The sequence below is a fragment of the Dioscorea cayenensis genome, chromosome 16 (assembly GCF_009730915.1).
Source record: "Dioscorea cayenensis subsp. rotundata cultivar TDr96_F1 chromosome 16, TDr96_F1_v2_PseudoChromosome.rev07_lg8_w22 25.fasta, whole genome shotgun sequence".
In the NCBI taxonomy this organism is placed as follows: Eukaryota; Viridiplantae; Streptophyta; class Magnoliopsida; order Dioscoreales; family Dioscoreaceae; genus Dioscorea; species Dioscorea cayenensis.
The window spans coordinates 1,119,510-1,141,076 of record NC_052486.1 but is presented as its reverse complement, the minus strand read 5'-3'; the positions used below and the strand labels follow the sequence as shown (position 1 = coordinate 1,141,076).

The following is a 21,567-nucleotide window of genomic DNA, read 5'->3' as shown; positions in this document are numbered from 1 at the left end:
AATGTCATGGAGAAAATTATTGCAAGATATATAATATGTGTAATATAAATTAATTTTTTAATTTTTGTGAATAAACACCTGAAAAAATTGATATCTTATGTATATATTCACATTAATAAAATATTCTTATACATTTATAGGCTTATAGCTTTTTCTGTCTAAATTAAATAATTTTAGTATCCCAATACATTTATTATACATTCAATTAAAGATCATTCTTAGCCTAAATATATGCATATAAATATTTTTGTTTGTCCTAAATATATGCACATTTTATTATATATTTTTTTTAAATTGTTGATTGGTCATATACATATATATATACACATATTTATATTCCAAAAAACACAAAAAAAATATTGCCAAAATTAGTGTGTTATTAAAGAACAAGCAATTGTAAAGCTGTAGCATCAATGAAACTCATTGGAATATTTTGTCGAAAAGATTAACATTGCAATAACACGAGAAATACTGATTGTCAAAGCCCCGAAAAATCGCCTTCATTGATAGAAATACAAGTTATACCAACAGTAGCAATAATTTCTCAAGAATAAATTTACATTACTTTAAAAAAGAAAAAAAAAAGTTCTATTAATCTATTAAGAAGAAAATCCCGTTCCACCGTATCAACATGAACTTAAAGTCACAAGCAATAACTGCATATTGCACTGGTGAATCCATTTCGACTTGCCGTGTTAAGCCTTTTTTCAATCCATGCTTTTGATTAACAAGTGGAGTGCAGATTCAATGAGAACCGAAATCGAATCGATTTAAACTACTGTGCATGAGCCTGGAAAGCAATACTCTTCCTGTTAGGTACTCGACGGCACAAGATATAAACATGTCAGAAGAGTTAAGATTGCTGAGAAAAGAAGAACATAGGATCAAGTGATTCGAGTTTACCTGTACAGCCGGACCAGTGTATTTACCCGAACGCATATGAAGATTGTCTGGGGCTTCTATGGCTTGAAGCCACGCGTAATCATTTTCATTCTCATCGGTATCTAGTTTCTTTTCAGATGCTGTTATCATACAAGTTTTCATCACAAAAAATTCAAGAGACTTCAAGTACATCACTTTTATGCTGTGACTATACATCATATACATATGTAAGGATGTGCAATATGCAGATATATTTGGTATTCAGTTAACAGGCTGATTCGAACAAAAGCCAAATCCATAAAAGTTGCATTCCTTTCATCTGATTGTATTATGCTCAATGTATTAATAACGAACCTCGAGTTTATAGTTAATAACCACCAGAAGTAAATAGGCACAACAATGAACTGGAGTTCTCTAGAGTCTAAATTATTAGAATGTTACTTTCTAAATCCTCGCTGCGCATAACTGTAGTTTAACATAAACCATTATCCTCTCTTGTAACATCCATATGTTCATGGCACTGCCGTCTTACAACATCAAGCAAGATCATCAACTTAGTTCATATTCTCTATTCTTAATAAAGTACTGGAACTGATGGTAGATATGCGCTGATATACTTACAGAAACTGGAGAAAGGGTAATCATGGTAATATGTACAGAGCCGGCCAGAAGCTTCAGAATATGGAGGTGCAAGAACATCAAGCACAGCGCAAGGAGCAACGGCAGTGAAGCAGTGTAAGTTGCCTCCGGTTGTGGGGTAGAGAACTGTTGTTGGGCATGGTGCGGTGAGGACAGTGTCTGTATGTAACTTAGCCAACCTCACTGGAGAAGAAAATAGAGAATGATTCTAAGCAACATAATTAAGATGAAAAGAAAATAAGGTCTCCACTTTAATCAGGAAAGAATCACTACAAATTATTGGATATTTGTAAGCTTAAAAAGGACGCAATATTGTCATACCGACAATAGGCAGTATAGGTCCAAAGGAGTGCATGATAAGGCAAAAATACTTGTTCTAGCATGCCACACTGATCTAGCGAAGTTTGAAGACACATCAGTGACTCATTGCATGTGTTGCTAAGACTGTTCTGGTATATTAATAATGTCACAGAAATCGGTTGAGTCTACATACACAAGCCAAATATATCACTTAACTAGGCTGTTGCGCAACTTCAAATCCATACAATGACCTTCAAACCTTAAAACAAACCTACGTTCAATGCAAACACAGAAGAAAAACCGAGAATCCCACAAGATCCTCTCTTTCAGCGAAGTATAGATAATTAAGTATATTTGTTCTAATTTCCAGAAAATGCAACATTATTCACTGAATCATGTGGTTTGCCATCTAAAATTCATAAATCAATGGGGTCAAGTAGTTACTGAAATGATAAATCAGGAACTTTCATGTGGCTACATCACAAAAATGTGGGAATAGTCATGTTCATAGCTCAAAAGCAGACCTGGAAAGTAATTTTGTTCACCACTTATTGGTTTGCATGGAGGTTCAGTCCAGTCATATGCTTTTACATGCAAGGAACCGTAAAGAATCTTGCTTAGAACAATCATTCCAGGATGGTCATGAAGTGGAATAACTGATGAAGTTGGCAAGCAAAAAACAACAATCTGCAAAAGTACATGCAAACAATAGTAATAATTCCATAAATATTTGCACTTATCTAATAATAGCAATAATCTCCAAAGAAGTGCAGAAGTTTGCACAGTTCAGAATTAAGCATTTCTAGACTTTAAACAGGCATAGCCTATAGAAAAATTTTATTCAAAATACATATTAAGCAAGAGTTGTAGATAAATAGTTTCACATAATACAAAAATGATATTGTTGTAAACATAATCTCACAGTGACACTTAGACGACAGATGATTGTGTGTTCAAAACAATAAACAAATCAAACATTTTGATGGCTCATGAACAAGCAACTCTGGAAATTTACAAAGCAAAAGGATCCCAGAACTTTCAATTCTGATAAAAATTATAATAAACATCATATTGGGAAGTACATGAGGGGGTTCTAATGCACTTCTACACGGAGCAATCAAAAAGTCATCCTATCTTCTATACAAGGGCAGGTGGCCAATTAGAAACTCAAAAGATACTTTTTCCTCACAAGAAGGAAAGGATGAAATATCTGGTCATTACATTCAGAAGGTACATAAACAGATAAGAAAATAGTCCCGTTTAAGCAATGCTACACTGATGGATATCAATACTATTATACATTAGAGTGAGGACAGAATCATGAACTCTTAGCATAAACAATGTTATGAACTCATAAAGTTGTGCCCCTTTCAGAAAGATAATGGTTCTAACAGTATTAACTTAGATTATATATAAGCTCCAACATGATGCATAATGGTCATTGTTTGTCAGAATTAAACACTCTAGAATAGAAGCACCTAGATGGTGCAAGGAAAAAATATAGAGTTGAAAAACTCACAGTAAAGCTTTCACACTCGTATATATTCAAGTATGTTATTGGTTGCGCCCAGCGAGCTAGTCTAGATGTACTCTTGGACAGGTTTGATCCAAAGAAACCATGTCCTCTGTCATCCTCGAGATTATCTTGTTTGAGTCCAACATCCTCAGGACCCATTGTATCTGAATAGTGAATAACACAAACAGTGTGTTGTAAAAATATTATAGAATTATTTTATAACCTGAATTCTGCAAAAGGAACTCATCATAATTGTAAAATTTGCAGAAAACTTACAACATGAAAAACATACAGATTTGCTTGTCAGAATGACTTGAAGAATATTGTCTTCCATGAATCAGGGAAAATATCAATCATAAAAGTTGTGTTTTGCAAAAGCAAACTTCATTCTAACTACAGAATGAGCTTATTTTTGTTTAAAATACAATTTGGTTAAGTTGGAATCAATATAAAGTGAGCCTCCACACTCTAGATCATTAGCTTGTCATAATCATCATATAAGCCTTATCCAATATCAAAGGAATTGTTTGTGATAAATTTAGTAGCCATTTGTCATCCAGATACAAATCTCTAAAAATATGAAATGAGCTAATAACCATAAAAACACCAAAGTTAGACAATTCATCTCGGATCTTCTAAATGAAGGATCATGAGATCATGTTAAAGAGTCCCAAAGCCTACCCAAAAATCTCATAGAATTAGCTCTATTTATCTTATGTTCATTCTTTATAGCCCACCTACTTGTACAATATATATATATATATATACATACATAAACAGCAGGAAAAAAAGCCTATGAACTCAAAAGACATTACATAACCAAAGAATCCCAGCACAAGCTCTACAGATAAATCAATTAGCACAAGGCACAGCTAGATTGGATAATACTCAATCATATGGGGTCATTTCAATGAATTTCGACAACCATAATAATAATAATACAGATAGAAACCAAGCACAGAAGATCATCACACCTTTCTCATTATTAAATCAAAAAAGAAAAAAAATTGAACTTGCATTCCCCCACAACATCAGTACAATTCAAGCAAACACACAAAACTACATCCATTCACAAGGTAGAGACAGAAACCTAACATAGAAGTTCCTCACACTATCTCCATTGCTAAATTAAAAATACAACCCATTCACAAGTTATGGACAGAAACCTAACATAGAAAATCATTACACTCTCTACATCACTAAAAAACTGAATTTTCATTCTTCCACAATAGCAACACGATTCAAGCAAATGCACAACACTGATCCCATCAACAAGGTATAGAGAGAAATCCAACATAGAAAATCATCACAGTCTATCCATTGCTAAATCAACAAAAAAAAAAAAGAAGAAAAAAATCCATCTTTCATTCCTCTATCATCACAAATCAAGAAAAAGCATAAAACCAGATCCCATTCACAAGGCATCAAAGCAAATAAGAACAAGAAAAACACAGACACACAGAGAGAAAGAGGTGGGTACCCAAGAAAGCAGCGAGCTTTCGGATGGCAATGGGGGAAGGACAAGCAGAAGAAGGCGTGAAGGTCTTCTTGCAGAGCTCGTAGAGGGCCTGCACCGAAGAACGTTTCGCCATCGTCGTCGCCCCAACGAGCTCTCGAAGTCGGAGAGAGGCTTGAAGACAAGCGGATCAGATCGCTGAGACCGGAGGCCTATGCACGCCACGTGTACTTTAAAAGTCGGATAACCACGTGTACGGTTTAAAATAAGTTTGAACCCAAACATGACTTTTCTAATGCATTAGCTTCTCCACTTTTTAAATTGTATTAATTAACAGGTTTTTTTATATATATATATTCCCACTGAAATTAATTTTGGAAGAAATCCATTATAGAGGAGAAAAAAGATATCTCACATGTTCAAAAGGAAAAACAAAAACAAAATATATATATATATATATATAAAGGAGAAACTATACAATGGAAGGAAATTAAGATATTTGTAAGGAGTTTTATGTTAAAACAAAAACCTTCATTTGATGAAGAGAAATTTACATATTTTGTTCCTAAATAATAATTGCATAATTATGTGTAATTATAAAAAATCATATTAGGTGCATACCTTACAAAACACTGACATTTAGCTACATACATTCTTATGTTCTCTATTTTTCTTTTGTTTAAAAAAAAACTAATTATGCAATTTAGAGGGGTGTATGAACAAATCCCCCTATAAAAAAAAGGAAAAAAAATATATAGAATAAGCAATTAGAGTGAATTATTTAGCAATAAATCCACAAATGAAATCATGATCATGCCACTGATTCACAAATAAAATTGTTTCAAAAGTACATAGCAATCTATAAAAAAGATTACTGTTAAATTGCTGTGAACATTGCATTGCAATCACAAAAAATGATTGAAATAACAAAGAAGCAAATGGCACAATTTTTTTGAAAGATAACAATAGTTTTAGTGGGGAAATTGATGCATTGTAGTTCAATTAAGATTGTATTTGCACTGAAACCAGTCTTGATTTTGGAGTTTTTCTGTAATTCACTTCTCTTTTTCTGTCTCTTTCTCTGTCTCTTTCTTCTGCAGGTACCTTACAAACCAAAGATACACTGATTACTTATATAATTCAAAACAACAAAATTAACAGTGTAAAAACTACTACAAAATAGCATAACCAAGACAGTATTAATGTGGTTCATCCAATCTGAATTATGTCATTATAAAAATTTACGGGAAATTAACATGCTGCATATAGGTTTATTATGTGTAAATCCAAGCACAATAAGAAAGCATAGAAGAGCATTGTATATTAATAGTATATACAACATGGTGTTGGTTTTGTTATGCCATATTGTGCTATTGGTCTGTATTTCTCAAACATCCAAAAACAGACAGTAGAAGTAAATCTATAAGAATAGCTAACAACATGTATGAGAAAGACACCCTTTGTTATATTAGCACCAAACAATCATTTAAATTGGTAAGTAGGCACCAATACTTGGATCCTCTCCAATTATATCTATGTTTCAACACACTATTTCTTGCATTAATTTTAAATTTTAATGTTTTAAACAGCCATATACAGAATACAGAAAATATGAAGCAAAAAAGCAGCCATGTCAATATTCATTATCTTGCTTCTACTTGGCCTCCTGATGTCAGATGGATAGCATAAATGTACAACCGTCAAACAGATCATGATCGAGGTAGGCACTAACTAGTGTACATTTAAAGATCTCAATCATATGTCCACTGATGTGATGAACAAGAATTTAACAGTAAGGAAAGGTAAATGTCTGGACAAGTTTGATTGTTGAATGTACTCACCCTTGGGCTCTTGCAACGCGTGATAAATGATAAAGCTGAACGGTTTCATTAGAGGCATGGCAAACTAGAAGGAGATAGTTCCGTGGCTGAACCATCCATGCAAACCTCATGAAGAGTCCTGAATACACACACATGGCTGCAATAGAAGGTGTCAAGATTATTTTAGGGTATAGCATTATAAGGAAATTTAATTTATCTCCCAAAGCAAGCCATATTGCTAACCTGCTGTCATGTTGGCAGATATCATTTCTGGAGGTTTTTGCATGTCTACCAAACCCTAAGAAGGTACCATTAAATATTTTAATGGTTAAAGCAAGCCGTATAATCAAATCCCAAAAATATGCATTTTAACCATACAGAGAAAATTTTGTGCCTTGAGCGAAAAAGTGGTCTTCCAACACAAACAACCTTAGAGTAAATAAATGGTAGGAAGTAAAAGCTTATGTTCATGTGGTAGCATATTAAAGTTTTCCCATCATTACTGAGAGTTGAATATTAGTCATTTGGCATTGTACAAAACTAAGTTCAATACAAACTTTCAATATAATATTCACTCACAGACATAAAGTTATGACCAAACTATTAGAAGAAATCAGTCAAAAATATTTCCACCATATCAGCAGAACAAGAGAATGTAATCAAGACAGTATTGTGATCTAATTAAGATCTCTGAAGCACATGAAGAAAATAACAACCAAAATATGACAGATGGACTGTGACAATTAGGAAGAAAAATTATTTATTAGTGAATATTCTTTCATTCTCCTATATTCTACATTCACAATGGTTTATCATGACACCATAAATTCAGCAATATAAATTAATAATGAAATTATCAAGAGGGATAATAAATCATACTGCAAGAACAAAGCCCCAGTTCGCAACAGGTCCCCAAAAATGAGTGGTTTTAGGACCCACAGGGCTATTCCAGAAAGATCGGAAGGCTGAAGCCATTGGTTAAACTTTATACCTGATTAGCAAGAATGTTTAATCATTACATTAGATAACTAAAGATAGATATGAACAGAATCATTAACCAACAGAAACAAGGAAAAAAAAATATTAAACAAGGCAACATGATCAACATAAATTATATAATGACTGAATTTCATAGATACAGAAGCCCACAGCATGGATATCAAGTTAGAGATTCATGGTGCTTATCTTCAATTCGGAAAGTTCAAGGTAAAACTCATAGAATGCTTCACAGAAATGGCAAGATAGGGCTTGATATCATACTTTTAAAAGCCAAAATGAAGAATTTAAACTACAATATTATCTACAAATCTAGATGAAGAACATACACAAATCATGAAATAAAAAAGAAAAAAAAAAAATCAATACATTCAAAACACAAAACACAGATTTTCCGCCCAAAAACCAATCCTTTCAGCTACCATCTAATTTTCCAACACAAACGATCTAGATATCCCCAATTACCCAAATCCCTAATTCCATCAATCAGAACAAGCCAACTAAACATCTAAAAAACAAATTAAGGGCATTCATTGATTGCTAACATTGAAGTTCTTAGAATCAAAGATAGGGATAAGCATTCAAATCCAAAAACCCACCAAAAAGAATCAATAAAACAGGGAAAAATCTCAAAATCGAGATGATTTAGGTCTTGATTTTTACAAATTCATGATTGAAAGAGAGAAGAGATGAAGGATCGAACCCGAGAAGAGCAGCGAGCGAAGACGAAGAAGGGTTTGGCGAGAATGGAAGATGATGGGTCATGAAGATCAAGCGAATCAGTAGTAGATTCAACTACAAGTGGAGAAATTTTACTACTGACCCCCCTGAGAAGTTAAAATTTTCATTTTACTCCTCACTTCCCAAAATTTATTTTATTTTACTTTTTATTTTTATTTCATCCCGGATTAACTCTTTATAATTAGTAGTGGATGGATAGGTGCATGGTTAAATCTCAGCATCATGGTACTATAACAGTATTATTTATTCATTGTTTCTGAGCCCAAATATTATTCATAGTACTATTTTAAGTGGACTCTGTGAATCTTTTATAGGCTATGGGAGGAGTTGTATTTTTTTCCATCAGGGTTACATGACTAGAGAATTTATTAATTTTATATTGTTTATGTACATCTTTTAGATATGCAAGTGACAGACTTTCTTTATCCTATGTGGGTGTCCTTTGTGAGTTAATAAGTCACCGTAACTCGTATGTTTTTATACATGTCTATTTTTTGATAATTTTTTAAGAAGAGACGCTTGTCATTTATTGTAAAAAAAAAAAAACTTATAATGAGTTTTTATTTTCTTATATCTTATGTGATGCTTATTTCTAAATATAAGTAAACAAATTTTTTTTTTCTAAATTATATAATATAACGGATTTTATATGAAAAAAATCAAAAATCATTTTAATCCAAATTTATATTAGTCTGGCAAGTAAAATCAAATTAAACAAGTAAATTTGTTATTTTTCAAGGTGATACTTAGAAACATCATTTTAGAAGGAAAACACGAGTTATGAGTCGTATAAAAGTTATAATATGACCCGCTGAGGGCTTTTAAAAAAAATCCCACCGATCCTAATTAACTATAATTTTTTAATATATACATATAAAGGTTAGAGGAAAAAAAAAATGTTGTTAATAAAAGGTTCATAGTCTAGCAGAATTGATTTTATTGTGGAAAATGATGATGAGACATTTAAAAGTCTCGAATTCAAAACTCATTTGAATCATTAATGATAATTGGTCGCTGGTTATAGATGTGGATTCGCTGCACAAACCCTTTGTCTCAGCTCCTGATGTAATGACTCCCTAAAAACTTATTATGTGAGGTGAGTTAATAAGTAGAATAATGACGTCCTATGGTATGATATGCACGTAAAATAACATATAAGGGACGCTAACTCCACAATAATAAACTCTTTTTAACTTTGAAAGACAACTTTGAAATAGTGGAGAATACAACTTCTCTCACAGTAAACTTGGACTTAAAAGAGTGAAAAATACGACTCCTCTCATAAAAAAAACCCCAGTATATAATAAATTAACATTGTATAATATTTCTACAGTTTTTTTTGCATAATATTGTATGGTACCTCAACACGGGGTTTTGATCTACACCACTCACTCACCATTTATGTGACTCTTAGCCGGCCATCCAGTGGCTGTGTTTATAGAATTATTTCTATTATTTTTTTTTAATGTTTTCTTTTTACCTCAATTTTTTTCACAAGGAATTAAAATAAGTTTTTATAATAGTATCTTAAAAAATAGGCATGAGCTATTTTTCAAAACAATCTAAGATTTATTGAGTATTTTATAAGTAGTAGAGACCCGGGGCGGGGGACTATAATTTGGGTGCATACAAAGTTGTGAAGTTTTCTAAGGGTATGAATGAAAGTTTACATATTTCAAAAAATATAAACTTTTTTGAGGGTGTTTTATGCAAAACGACTCTTTTCTCAAGGTTAAACCCTTCTTCTCGGCGGCTCCTCAAAACCCTAGCCCGCCCCAAAATCAAAACCCTAATCGAGGTTGAGGATGGGAAGCGACAGCGAGAATGAGAAGTCGATCAAGGAGAAGAAGAAGGTCGTCACGCTGGCTCCGATCGCCAAGCCGTTTGCCGGCAAGAAGCTCTGCAAGCGCACACTCAAGCTTGTCCGAAAAGGTTTATATATCATCACTCTCTAATCTCATTTAGCCTCTCTGTCTCTGTTTCTTTGATTTCATGTTTCCATATGCTTGAAAAACAATGTTTTTTGTTTTATTTTGTTTGTTTTTTATAGTTTAATTTGATGCTAGGATGCCATTTTCTTGATAATTTTGGTGTAATTTTTGTCATATGTGGTATATGGTTGTGATTTTTGGAATTGAGTGTCTACCTTTTACTTCTAATATGTTTTTTCTTTACATTTTATTGTTTTTCTTGTTGATTATGTTGTTCCTGGTTACTTATTATTGTATATATTTGTTTGTAAACAAATATATATTGTCTGGTTTTGGGAAATATCTTATGAATTAGCTTTACTTCTAATCAAATCGGCAAATGTTACAACTATGTTGATTCACATTTCCATTTTGTTTTTCGGTAGCTATGTCATGGTGGAGACTGGATAGCCATCTATTTTTGATTAGTTGATGAATTTTCTCATATTGAGCTTTTGGTTGTTTGGTCTTCACAATTTCCTTTTCTTTATCATTGTCCATGACTCCATGGACTGTTTTTACCTGTGCTTTCTGGCAGACAATTTAAAATTTGATTTTTTTTTTTGTTTTCAGCTTCAGAGTCTAAATGCTTGAAGAGAGGAGTAAAGGAAGTTGTGAAGAGCATCCGTCGTGGTAACAAAGGGTTGGCTTTCTTATCTCTTCCTCATGATCTTGTACTCATTCTCGTATTTTTGATGCTTGGTAGTGCGCTGTGCCATCCTGTTATGTAGCTATCTGGACATAATAAATTTGAGGTAGTGGCAATGCATGATGAAATGAACAATATAAATTTTGTCTCAGAATTTAAAAATATGTATTTTTTGTGATTGTTGGTTTTTAACTCAAGTTACATTATTGACATATGGCAAGAAATGCCATGGATGATCTTTTATCAGTGTAAGTGTTTCATGAGCTCCCAGCTTCTGGATATCATGCTGATCAATTTATCTCTTTTGCATTTCACACAGCTTTGATTGCTTCTTTTTTCAAATTTTTGGAGTTATAGGCATTGAAATTTATTTGACTTGATGCTTTATAAGTAGACAAAATGCTCTTTTCATCCTTGGATTTGTTCCATAAATATTCCATACATTTGTGGGTGCAGATTGTGTGTGATAGCAGGAAATATCTCCCCAATTGATGTGATCACACATGTACCAATCTTATGTGAAGAATCAGATATTCCCTACATATATGTTCCTTCAAAGGAGGTCAGTCATATCCTCTTGGCATTCTCTGTTTCATTTCAATTGTCTTGAAAGAACTTGATAAAATCCTCCATGCTGTCATTTCAAATAAGTAACAAAGACAAAAATTTTACCAAGTCTTGCACACAGTTTGCAAGCTCTTCATTTTTGCCCTCCCAAGCATTGAATTACCCATCATGTGGAATCTCAAAACCATTGATATTATTATTACTACATTACTAGCTAAGGATTGAACATAATAAAATCTAGGAGGTTAGACGAGCAAACATCAATATGTCAAACACTACCCTCTAATTTTATCCTTCGATAATGCTCAGTGTTTTCGTGTTGCTTTTTCACCAGGATCTCGCAACGGCCGGCACAACAAAAAGACCGACATGCTGCGTGTTGGTCCAAACAAAACCGACAAAGGGCGAACTGGATCAAGATGTTCAGGAGAAGCTGCAGAAAGAATACCAACAGGTTGTAGCTGATGTAGTAGAAGTTACATCCTCCCTTTTCTGATAACTATATCGAAAATCACCAGATCATCCCGTAGTCCATGCTTGAACTACAATGCAATGCTGCTATCTTTTTTCTCATTTTCGATTGAGCTATCGATTTTAAGTATTTTTGTAAACACATAAGACTACAGAAGCTGAAGTATGTCCGAAAATCATCTTTAACTTCTAGTGTAATGATATTTGGCAGTGAATGGTATGGACTTATATCTTAAATCACAATGGAACATTTGAACTTTTATTCTTATTCATGCCATTAATTGGAATTTTTTTTTTTTCAAGTATTGTATGTGCAGATATACCCTTGATCTTTTAACTATATGAGTTTAGTCCATTGGTAAAGATTAGTATGATGAAATTTTAAATTTTCTAATAATAATTAGACATAGAAACCTTAAAATATTTACTCAGAATTAACTCCTCATTATTCTGAAATTGAATGAATAAATTTTGAATAAGGAAATATCATTTGACTTTATAAATATAAAAATAATTTTAATTACTATAACTTAATTATCTGCATTTGCAAGGGTTTATTTATAAAAAAAAGGTCTATATACAAAGTCATGAGATCTCAATGCTTTGCGTCAAGATCTCTTCTTTCACTGTTCGTACTTCGTCTTGCTCGTAATCGAAGAAGAAGAAGAAGAAGAAGAGATCGAGAGGAGAAGAGGGATTGAAGGAGGAGGCCTCAATGGGTTGCTCGTTCTCGGGCCTCAACGCTCTCTACGACGCTGTCAATGGGGGCGGCGATGTCTGGATCAACCAGAACCGCTTCCGCATCGTCCGCCAGCTCGGTGAGGGTGGGTTCGCCTTTGTTTATCTCGTCAAGGAGGTCACCGCCACTGCCGATGGCTCCTCCAGTGGCCTCGCCCGCAATAAGTCCATCAACCCTGCGCATATCTCAGGTTTGTGTTCCTTGGCCTTTTTGATTGGTTGTTGGTGTCTAGCTCTTGAATTCCGTCGGATTTGATGCGCTGTTTGATGGGGTTTTGAAGGTTTGTTCTTTCCGGATTGTGATTCGTTTGTTTTATGTAATGCGTGCTGTGATCTCTGTTGATATGGTTGTTGATTGCTGAAGATCGTTTTTCCAAATTAAATTCGCGTGAGAAATGATTCATAATATTTATGATGAAATCTATCCATCTTGAAGCCAGTTGAAGAGCAACGGAAGTTTACAAGTAATTTATGAGTTTAGCGAGTAGGATTGAGATTGGGTTGAGCTTGTTAAAGGTGACACTTTTAGGGTTTATGAAGCGGAACTTGAATTATTGGGATGAACTTTTTGCATATCAGACTTGCATGCACTTTGGTTAGTGACAAAAATCCGTTGTTTTGTCATATCCAACCAGGGTTAGTGGCTTTTTGGAATGTCAACTTGACCTAATAAACTGTTTTGCATTGTAAAGACAAGAACTTTGAAATATTTTTTTGGCTCATCGAAAGCCATTCATGGTTGTTTCATTCTTTACTTGACGGTTCTTTTATGTTTGGTTTACTTTTCATGAATCACAAAGATGGTGAGACTTGGATTAGCTTTCATACTTATGAACTTGTGAATGTCAAAGAAGTCACATCCATAGTTCTCTATTGCTTTAGGTGATGGGGTATATGCTATGAAGAAAGTCATCATCCAAAGTGATGAGCAGTTGGAGCTAGTGAGACACGAGATTAGTGTCTCCTCTCTATTTAGTCATCCTAATCTGCTCCCTCTTCTTGATCATGCAATTATTGCAGTCAAGGTAATGCTTTCAGAAATCTTGTCTTCATGATGAAAATGCTGTGGCTCTTTATTTAGTAAATTATGTGGTATGCATTAACTTTCCTATGTTCCTGCCAATGGTAAGCAGGCTTGTGATATAGTTGCTAATAACCTTGGCTGTATAAATTTTTTGGGTTTATGAATATCTGTCAAAATATACTTAATACATTAGAGGTGCCTTTCCCAACATAATCCCATAAGCTAGCGGTATCAATGATGCTACTGCTAATAATACCTAATGAATGAATGCCTTTCTTTTATGGCTAATTATTTTTCGTTGAGCTCGACAACTAGTAAAATAACTTTAATTTTTGAATTTACCAACCATGCTTGTGCCACCGGCATATTCTAAACAAACCTAACACTTGAAATTGAATGGAAGAGTGACCATACTTGAGAAGATTCCATTATTTTAAGAGATTTCCTATTTATCATGTAAAAAACGAAAGTAATACCCTCTTTTTTATTTTTCCCCTTTATATCTTTTAATCTTGTATTTTTTTTTATTTATTTAATTTCTATGGTATTCCTGCAAAGAAATAGCTTACTCAATACCAAATTACCAATGATCTTAACCAATGATATTTGTTTAATCCGGATGCGGATGGGTTTATATAGCGGTTAGGTGTTTAAAGTGGTAACTTATGTTTGCTAAGCATTATCAAGTATTAAGCAAACTGACAGTATAGTGGCGAATTCTTTTCTTGCAATCACAGAAGGGTCCTCGTTGCCTGCCCATAGATGATGATGGATTTCATTTAATTGCTCATCAAGCAATCACTAACTACTTAGAAAAATCAGTGATTAATCTCAAATGCAAGTCTTTTGTTCTGTGTATGGTTAGAGAAAATTCCAGTAATATTTGTAATGTTCTCTCGTCTTTATCAGCACTGGCTTCATAAGGATCTTCTTTACTATGATTAACACAAAGTACGGCCCAAGAGAGAAACTTCTTGCTTGTAAATGTCACCATATTGTACGTTTGTTGCTTTACTTTAGATCTGATAACTTGTTGATATTCATGTAGGGTAAACAGAATGAATCAATGAATCATGAGGCTTACTTGTTATTCCCGGTGCATTTGGATGGAACTTTGCTGGACAATGCGAAAACCATGCAAGAGAAAAAGGAGTTCTTTCCAACAATCACTGTTCTTGAAATTTTTCGACAGGTTATTACTTCTACGTATGCCACTTTGAAATAATAATTTTGGTGCTATTTTCTTGGATCATTATAACTAGATTTGCTGATTAAATTATGGAATCATTTCTTTGTTGAACACCAATATCCTGAGCCATAAAACTTTATCATCTATAAATTTGAAATTCACAGTTGACCTATTAAGCTGCATTTACAACATATTTGCATTCGAAATTAGTTAAATTGAAGATGCTGAGATGGACTCTGTGCAATCTGACAAGACCACAATGTGTTCACATTTCAAATGACATGATCTATGTTTCTAATTATCCATATGTGGCCTTTCCCGCATTAAAGCTGATCTGCAGTGGAATAGCACTTTACTGAAGGCAAAAGTTTTTACAGCTTTGTGCAGGACTTAAGCATATGCATAGCTTTGAGCCTCCATATGCTCATAATGATGTCAAACCTGGTAATGTCCTCATAACTCATAGAAAGGGGCAGCCACCTCTTGCTATTTTAATGGATTTTGGAAGTGCTCGACCTGCAAGGAAGGAAATTTATTCTCGTTCTGAAGCACTGCAGCTGCAGGTATGGGTTTTTTGCTTTGCATATATTTTTCTCTGCTAACTGTATCATTTTTTTCATGGTCAATGACATCATCTACTGTGTGTTACATTTGTTTTGCATTTTCTCACTAGACTGATGGCCTGGCCATGTCCTAACTCCTAACATTCTAAAACAATAAATATTTTAAGTTGAGCATATTCTAATTTATAATTGTTTAGTGAAGTTGACCTCTTGGCACATTTATCCTTAAGTAGTCAGGGAAAAACCAGAGTTATGTGATTTCATATTTTGAAGTGCCTGCAAAGTGTATCTGAGGAAGATTACTAGAAATTCTTTGCTAATCAACTTCATTGTTTTACTTGCTTGAACTTTGAAGGGCAACATGTGGTTCCTTTGACTGTCTTAATATTACTATCAGATTCTTTAGTTCCCTTTATTTGTTTGTTCAAAGTTTACTTTACTTCAGGTGCTTCCTTTTAGTAAGCGCAGCTTGCTGCTCTTAGCTAATATAATTATTTAATTAGTGGTCACATCCTCAATCAGCTGCATTAACACTGTTTTGTTCTTCATAAACCATTTTTTTTATTAAGAAGTTTCTGTGATGTAAAATTAAGATCATCTTGTGTTTATCTGCGAGAAAGTTGATGTAATTAGTCAGTGAAAGATGTGTCTTGGACTGCATCATTTTTTTCTTGTACATTTATTTATGGATGAGGCTAATTCCTGGTGAGTTTCAGAAAAGCCTCGCTTTTTAGATGCATCAATGGCATTATCATTTAATTAGATCTTTTTCAATCCTTGTTTAGGAATGGGCAGCCGAACATTGTTCTGCGCCTTTTCGAGCTCCTGAATTGTGGGATTGCCCAAGCAACACTAAGATTGATGAGAGGACAGATATTTGGTCTCTCGGATGTACTTTGTATGCCATAATGTAAGGTTCTTGGCCTCCATCTCTTGCCTTTTTTACTTTCTAACTTCTGTATTCCTTATCTCTGTAGTTTGTTCACCATTTTTGAAGGGCTATTTTAAATACATTATTCCCTTCCTGATACAATTGCTTATATGCTTCATGAACATAGTTTCTATGGTATGACCAAAAAACCCCTGGACATATAGACTTACATCTTGGCACATTAAAGCACAATGAGAATCCCGGATTTCCAGCTATTCTAAGAAAATGTCACTTTGGAGCTAGTCAACAATGAAAACCCTGATGTTTTGTTCGGAGATCGTATAACCGATTAGCAATCCATGAAATGAGAATCCAAGAATTCTTAATTTAAAAATAAATTTGCTGTACATTACAGGTATGGTGTATCTCCTTTCGAGTACGTGCTTGGGGAATCAGGGGGAAGCTTACAGTTAGCAATTTTGAATGCACAAATAAAATGGCCACCCGGGCCTAACCCACCCTATCCCGAAGCTCTTCACCAGTTTGTTGTTTGGATGCTCCAGCCCCAGCCTGCCGTTCGACCTCATATTGACGATGTTATCATCCATGTCGACAAGCTCATTTCCAAGTTCTCATCTTAAGCTCAACATCAATTGGATTCAATCCAATGTCTATTCATGATAACTTGCCATTGTTTTTTAGCATTAGCCTTTTTTCTGTATTTTTCTTCACCATGTTGCAACTGATGTCGATTGTACTCGGCTTATGTTTATACATTAACAGGTTATGAAATATGAGGAATTTTTTTTTTTTTTTTTAATCTCTTATCGTTATTGATAAAATTTGGTCCATAATCTGTTGAATGGCAAATTATTCTGAGATTAAATCAAATGAACAGGTACAGGTATCATATCTAACTGTGAAAATGGAGAGCTGATCAAAACATAATCAATTGAAAATCTTGAACAATGGCAGTAACCCTAATTTTGCTTTTGATTCTGAATGAATATACAAATACAAAAATACACTAACACTATGGAATGATGATCTCAAACAAAAAGAAGATAAAATTTTCATCAAATTAGAATCACAAAGGAGATAAGCTTGGCATAACGGTGCGAGTCCGAACTGATGAACTCTTTGCTAAGCAGATCTCCGATGACTACATTAGAGGTGGTGATCGAATCTTCAACAGTCTTCGATACATATTTCAGCCGGTAACACAAGACACGTAAATCTGATCATCTCAGTCCTCATGTTCCTCATCTTCAGAATCTGGATCAAAAGGCAAAACATATCAATAACCAACCAGTTATAACTCAACCGATATAATGAAAAAGCCTCGAGTACAGTATAGAGTAGAATATACCAGATCGAACATCATCGCCTACCCGGCCTCCGTTTTGGATTTGCTTCACAAGCATTCGGAACATTAAAACCCACCAATATATGTGAAGGACAAGCAAAGATATCAAAAGAGAATTGAAAATATAGTAATATATGGGTCCTTTCATCTTGAGCTTATCCTTGTCCAAAGTGAAGACCACTTCATAGCTGTTACAAGAGGAGGTAAAAGACAGTAAATATCAAACTCATATACGTTGATGTTCCGAGGACTTGAATGAATTTTCTAATAGCTAGTTCAACTCTAAAGTATCACTTAATCAAAAGGGTTATACGAGATAATGAACATTGTTGTAAACTAATGAAACCAATGACACTTCTCATTATGTGCCTCACATTTGAAGATACGCGTGATTTTTGTAATGGAAGCAATAAAAATGATAAATTATTCACCTTGTACTTCGAATAACCCAAAAGGGGAAGATTAGGAGGCGAAATATAACCCATGAGCAAACAAAAAGAAAGAACATAACAACAGCGACCCGCTCCTTGCCACTGTACTTGGACATCTTTCCCGTCTCTAAAAACACATCACATGCATCGTGAAGAGCTAGAACAATGGAGCCGACACGAGCAAATCTGTGAAGATGATGAAATTTGTTAGAATACTAAAAAAAGAACAGTATTTCCAATTGCCATAAACAAACTTTAATAATTGATTAAGAACAAATAAGAATACATTTAAAAAATGTGAACCATTATCAAATCCATCTACATTCTACACCTTATAAGTTTTGAAGGTGAGAGGGACTGCAATGTTTTTACTTCATATTGTGTCCAAGTGTATAATTTAATGCAAAATAAAAAAAAATTTTGAAACTCATCTAGTAGTTTAATAATCTCAAAGCCACCCATGAATGATGGGATGTGGTTCTCTTAGTATTTGCTCAACTTACTAGAATTACCTCAAAAGTGTGGACTTTAAAAGCAAGCACAACATTAAATACAAAGGCCCATTGTTATTCCATTATATCTAATCCTTGTGTAGGAAAGTAAACAGAAGCAAGTACTCCCATTATCAGCAATAGACGATGGTGTCCTGCTTTCATGGCATTCTATAAGAAGCACTTTCTTGTTTATATTGAGCAAAAATAAAGCATATTTATAAACACAGCATTAGCTACAACAATAAACTTTGTTGATATTGTGAGACAAATCAATATCATGACAAGGTCACTAACATTACAAAATGAAGAAAGAAAATTTTACTTGTGAGAATACACCAAAAATATACAGGTATATGGAAAGAATATGAAGGACGATATGAGCACAATGTCAGTCAGAGAAATACCTGAACAAGTAAGACAAGATTATGAGAATAGCAGTTGATAAATGATGGGACATCGAAACTCCCCAATCAGCACGCTTTGTTTCCCAAAAGATCAGAGCAAATATGGAGTATGTGTAAAATCCAGCAGAATACATATATGCAACCTTAAGTTTCAATCTGAAAGATAAACGAACTCTAGATTAACACGTATCGTGGAGAATGTAGTTTCACAAGAATAATGACCAATCGCCTAGAACGACTTACTTGTATTTTTGATCAGGCCATATTTGATCTCCTGGTCCTACCCAAAAGTAGCGCGTATTTTTAAACCATGGTTCGTTATATGTAACACAAAGGGTTATGAACTCTGCCGAAAGAAAGTAAACACATTTCCAAGCTGATTCTTTGAACTTATTGATCTTTTTCCTTCTTTGTTTTGTCTCAACATCAAGCTTTTCATGCCCTTGTCCAAAAATAAGGCGCCGTGCTACTTTCTACAGAAATCATATACACATCTGCTTCCAATTTAGATTATGCTTTTGCAAATTTACAACATAAGTTATCTTGGCATAGATTTTGAATGACCAAGGAAACATTAGAAAAGCCAACAAAGACTTGAAGTTTATGCAATTGTTCAATACTATATAAAAGATGGCTAAAGCAAGCTTTCTCATCAAATCATTTACATGTCCTGAACAAAAACTTGTGATAACAACAATGATCACAAGGTCAAAGTCAAATTAGCACATCAGAGAGCAAACCCAGATCTAAGAATCAATTCCAACAAACAACAAAGAGCAAAAAGCAAAAAGTAGATAAACTAAACTGAAAACCAAAGAGCAGAAGAAATCCCAACAAACACCAAAAGACTCACAGAAAAATCAATGGAAAAGAAAGGGAAAGGTCACTTGCTATTCTTAACAATCAAAGCCTTCAATTGGATTAATTGCATTTAAAATTCAGTAGCTTTTTTTTTTCCAATAAGTTTTCACCATCAAGGAAGATCTCAAAGGATCTAAAGCTCACATTTTTCCAAAACCAAACAATGAAAAACCACAGAAAAACATATAAAAACCTAACAATCCACCCACAAACAACATGAAAACAAGAATTCAACAAAAAAGCTGCAACCTTTGACCAGAAAAACCAAAAGAAACAACAAAAGAACGCACCTCAAAGATGAATCTATCGAGCAAGAAGCGCACAATTGGGAAGAACATCACCATGAAAGGGAGACCAAGAAAATCCACATAATCTGGATATGATTCAGCCTCCCAATCCACAGATGACAACAAATCCATGAAACTCATAACAAGGAAATGGATTGAATTGAGAAATTAAGAACAAGAACAAGATCAATGATTGAAAAGAGAAAAAAGGAGCAAAAAGGGATTCAATTTGGAATCAAGAAGGGCAGGCAAAAGAGAAAGGATGGCAAAGCCATGCTCATGGCTTCACAGAGATGTTGAAAAATATATACAGAAAAAAGCTTGCCATTGAAAGCTGCCAACAGTGTAGAAAATAAATATTAATTTTTTATTTATATAATATATATATATATATATGAATTATATAAAGAGTGAAAAAAAAAGTTTTTTTAAATACACAATCAATTTTTATTGTGAACAAATTCCATTTTTGCCCCTTCCTTTTCTTCTTGGGTTATCACATTATTTGTTAAGAAGAGGGCATTGGAAGGATATATTGGTAATTAAAAAAAATATATTTACTTGAATATTAGTTAAGAAAGTAGTTTTATTTTTATTTTTTATTTAAAAAAAAAGACTTATGAGGTTTTTCTAAGAGTGGAATATTTTTTTTTTGGATAGTTAAAAATTTATAAGGGATTTCAATAATAAAAAAAACCCACAACATGTGGGGCTAGAAATGAAATGAGCCAGGTCGAGCCAAGTTGGCTATATTCAAGCTAAGCTTAGCTCAATACTATTTTAATTGGGTCTGATTGAGTGGAGCTCCAGTTTATTTTAAGCTTTATTTATTAGGTTTGATCCCGGCTTGTTAGCTTGATAATTTTTTTTTTACTTTTGTTAATTCACTAAAGTGCCATTTGAAGTTTGTTTAATGAATCATTATAAGGCTAGGCTAGACTCGGCTCCATTAAAATTCACATATCATTTAAGATAAAAGACCTTATCGATTGAATTTATATATGACATTATAAATGATTCTATTAATAATACTTATAAAGAATTCATATAAATAAGCTTGTTGATAATACTATAAATAAGTCACTTAAGGATTTTTATAAACGAGTTTTTAATGATGTTATAAATGAGTTGTTCATAAGTCTTACTAAACCGAGTTTGGTCATGTTCAGGTTTGGCTCATTTATCTTGTGAGCTCAGTAATCACTTGTTTACCTTAATAAACACATTGGTTCATTTATAATCTTAATAAAAGAGCATCATTTGTGATTTTATTTTTGCATGGACAAAATTACTTATATCTATCAATATAAATATCTATTTATATAAAAAAAT

General features: G+C 33.5%; 5 protein-coding genes across 6 annotated transcripts; 2 read left to right on the top strand and 3 right to left on the bottom strand.

The window, feature by feature from the left end:
* Positions 1-472: 472 nt before the first annotated feature.
* Positions 473-4,997, bottom strand: LOC120278718 (plant cysteine oxidase 3). Of its 2 annotated transcripts, none has more exons than XM_039285444.1 (6): positions 4,818-4,997; positions 3,341-3,501; positions 2,346-2,508; positions 1,504-1,704; positions 904-1,022; positions 473-809 (listed from the first exon to the last, which is right to left on the bottom strand). In XM_039285444.1, the coding sequence occupies exons 1-6, from the start codon at positions 4,927-4,929 to the stop codon at positions 771-773; spliced, it is 795 nt and encodes a 264-aa protein (XP_039141378.1). In that variant the 5' UTR covers positions 4,930-4,997; the 3' UTR covers positions 473-770. The 2 variants fall into 2 exon arrangements, with proteins under 2 accessions (XP_039141378.1, XP_039141379.1); XM_039285445.1 differs by having other exon boundaries at positions 473-790.
* A 654-nt stretch (positions 4,998-5,651) lies between these two features.
* Positions 5,652-8,398, bottom strand: LOC120278827 (mitochondrial pyruvate carrier 1). The gene is made up of 5 exons (XM_039285564.1): positions 8,313-8,398; positions 7,493-7,604; positions 6,857-6,911; positions 6,635-6,770; positions 5,652-5,897 (listed from the first exon to the last, which is right to left on the bottom strand). Exons 2-5 carry the CDS (start codon positions 7,586-7,588, stop codon positions 5,849-5,851), a joined length of 336 nt encoding a protein of 111 aa, XP_039141498.1. The 5' UTR covers positions 7,589-7,604; positions 8,313-8,398; the 3' UTR covers positions 5,652-5,848.
* Positions 8,399-10,085: 1,687 nt separating this feature from the next.
* On the top strand, positions 10,086-12,275 carry LOC120278860 (H/ACA ribonucleoprotein complex subunit 2-like protein). Its single transcript, XM_039285602.1, has 4 exons — positions 10,086-10,282; positions 10,894-10,963; positions 11,426-11,531; positions 11,871-12,275. Exons 1-4 carry the CDS (start codon positions 10,156-10,158, stop codon positions 12,030-12,032), a joined length of 465 nt encoding a protein of 154 aa, XP_039141536.1. The 5' UTR covers positions 10,086-10,155; the 3' UTR covers positions 12,033-12,275.
* A 331-nt stretch (positions 12,276-12,606) lies between these two features.
* LOC120279595 (serine/threonine-protein kinase 16-like) lies at positions 12,607-17,210 on the top strand. Its single transcript, XM_039286524.1, has 6 exons — positions 12,607-12,936; positions 13,628-13,770; positions 14,818-14,961; positions 15,336-15,521; positions 16,307-16,431; positions 16,808-17,210. Exons 1-6 carry the CDS (start codon positions 12,723-12,725, stop codon positions 17,031-17,033), a joined length of 1,038 nt encoding a protein of 345 aa, XP_039142458.1. The 5' UTR covers positions 12,607-12,722; the 3' UTR covers positions 17,034-17,210.
* A 143-nt stretch (positions 17,211-17,353) lies between these two features.
* LOC120278738 (ASC1-like protein) lies at positions 17,354-20,552 on the bottom strand. Its single transcript, XM_039285465.1, has 6 exons — positions 20,239-20,552; positions 19,331-19,560; positions 19,088-19,243; positions 18,190-18,375; positions 17,762-17,946; positions 17,354-17,667 (listed from the first exon to the last, which is right to left on the bottom strand). Exons 1-6 carry the CDS (start codon positions 20,374-20,376, stop codon positions 17,639-17,641), a joined length of 924 nt encoding a protein of 307 aa, XP_039141399.1. The 5' UTR covers positions 20,377-20,552; the 3' UTR covers positions 17,354-17,638.
* Positions 20,553-21,567: the final 1,015 nt, after the last annotated feature.

Excerpts from the sequence above, each read along its gene's own strand:
- LOC120278718 (XM_039285444.1), bottom strand. The coding sequence starts at position 4,929 with ATGGCGAAACGTTCTTCGGTGCAGGCCCTCTACGAGCTCTGCAAGAAG. Across the intron at positions 3,502-4,817 it reads AAAGCTCGCTGCTTTCTTGG|ATACAATGGGTCCTGAGGAT; the intron begins GTACCCACCTCT and ends TTCACTATTCAG. Across the intron at positions 1,705-2,345 it reads TGAACAAAATTACTTTCCAG|TGAGGTTGGCTAAGTTACAT; the intron begins GTCTGCTTTTGA and ends TTTCTTCTCCAG.
- LOC120278827 (XM_039285564.1), bottom strand. The coding sequence starts at position 7,588 with ATGGCTTCAGCCTTCCGATCTTTCTGGAATAGCCCTGTGGGTCCTAAA. Across the intron at positions 6,912-7,492 it reads ACTGGGGCTTTGTTCTTGCA|GGTTTGGTAGACATGCAAAA; the intron begins GTATGATTTATT and ends GTACCTTCTTAG. Across the intron at positions 6,771-6,856 it reads ATCTGCCAACATGACAGCAG|CCATGTGTGTGTATTCAGGA; the intron begins GTTAGCAATATG and ends CTTCTATTGCAG.
- LOC120278860 (XM_039285602.1), top strand. The coding sequence starts at position 10,156 with ATGGGAAGCGACAGCGAGAATGAGAAGTCGATCAAGGAGAAGAAGAAG. Across the intron at positions 10,964-11,425 it reads ATCCGTCGTGGTAACAAAGG|ATTGTGTGTGATAGCAGGAA; the intron begins GTTGGCTTTCTT and ends TTGTGGGTGCAG. Across the intron at positions 11,532-11,870 it reads TATATGTTCCTTCAAAGGAG|GATCTCGCAACGGCCGGCAC; the intron begins GTCAGTCATATC and ends CTTTTTCACCAG.
- LOC120279595 (XM_039286524.1), top strand. The coding sequence starts at position 12,723 with ATGGGTTGCTCGTTCTCGGGCCTCAACGCTCTCTACGACGCTGTCAAT. Across the intron at positions 12,937-13,627 it reads CAACCCTGCGCATATCTCAG|GTGATGGGGTATATGCTATG; the intron begins GTTTGTGTTCCT and ends CTATTGCTTTAG. Across the intron at positions 13,771-14,817 it reads ATGCAATTATTGCAGTCAAG|GGTAAACAGAATGAATCAAT; the intron begins GTAATGCTTTCA and ends ATATTCATGTAG.
- LOC120278738 (XM_039285465.1), bottom strand. The coding sequence starts at position 20,376 with ATGAGTTTCATGGATTTGTTGTCATCTGTGGATTGGGAGGCTGAATCA. Across the intron at positions 19,244-19,330 it reads TGGCCTGATCAAAAATACAA|ATTGAAACTTAAGGTTGCAT; the intron begins GTAAGTCGTTCT and ends TTTATCTTTCAG. Across the intron at positions 17,668-17,761 it reads AGGCGATGATGTTCGATCTG|ATTCTGAAGATGAGGAACAT; the intron begins GTATATTCTACT and ends CTTTTGATCCAG.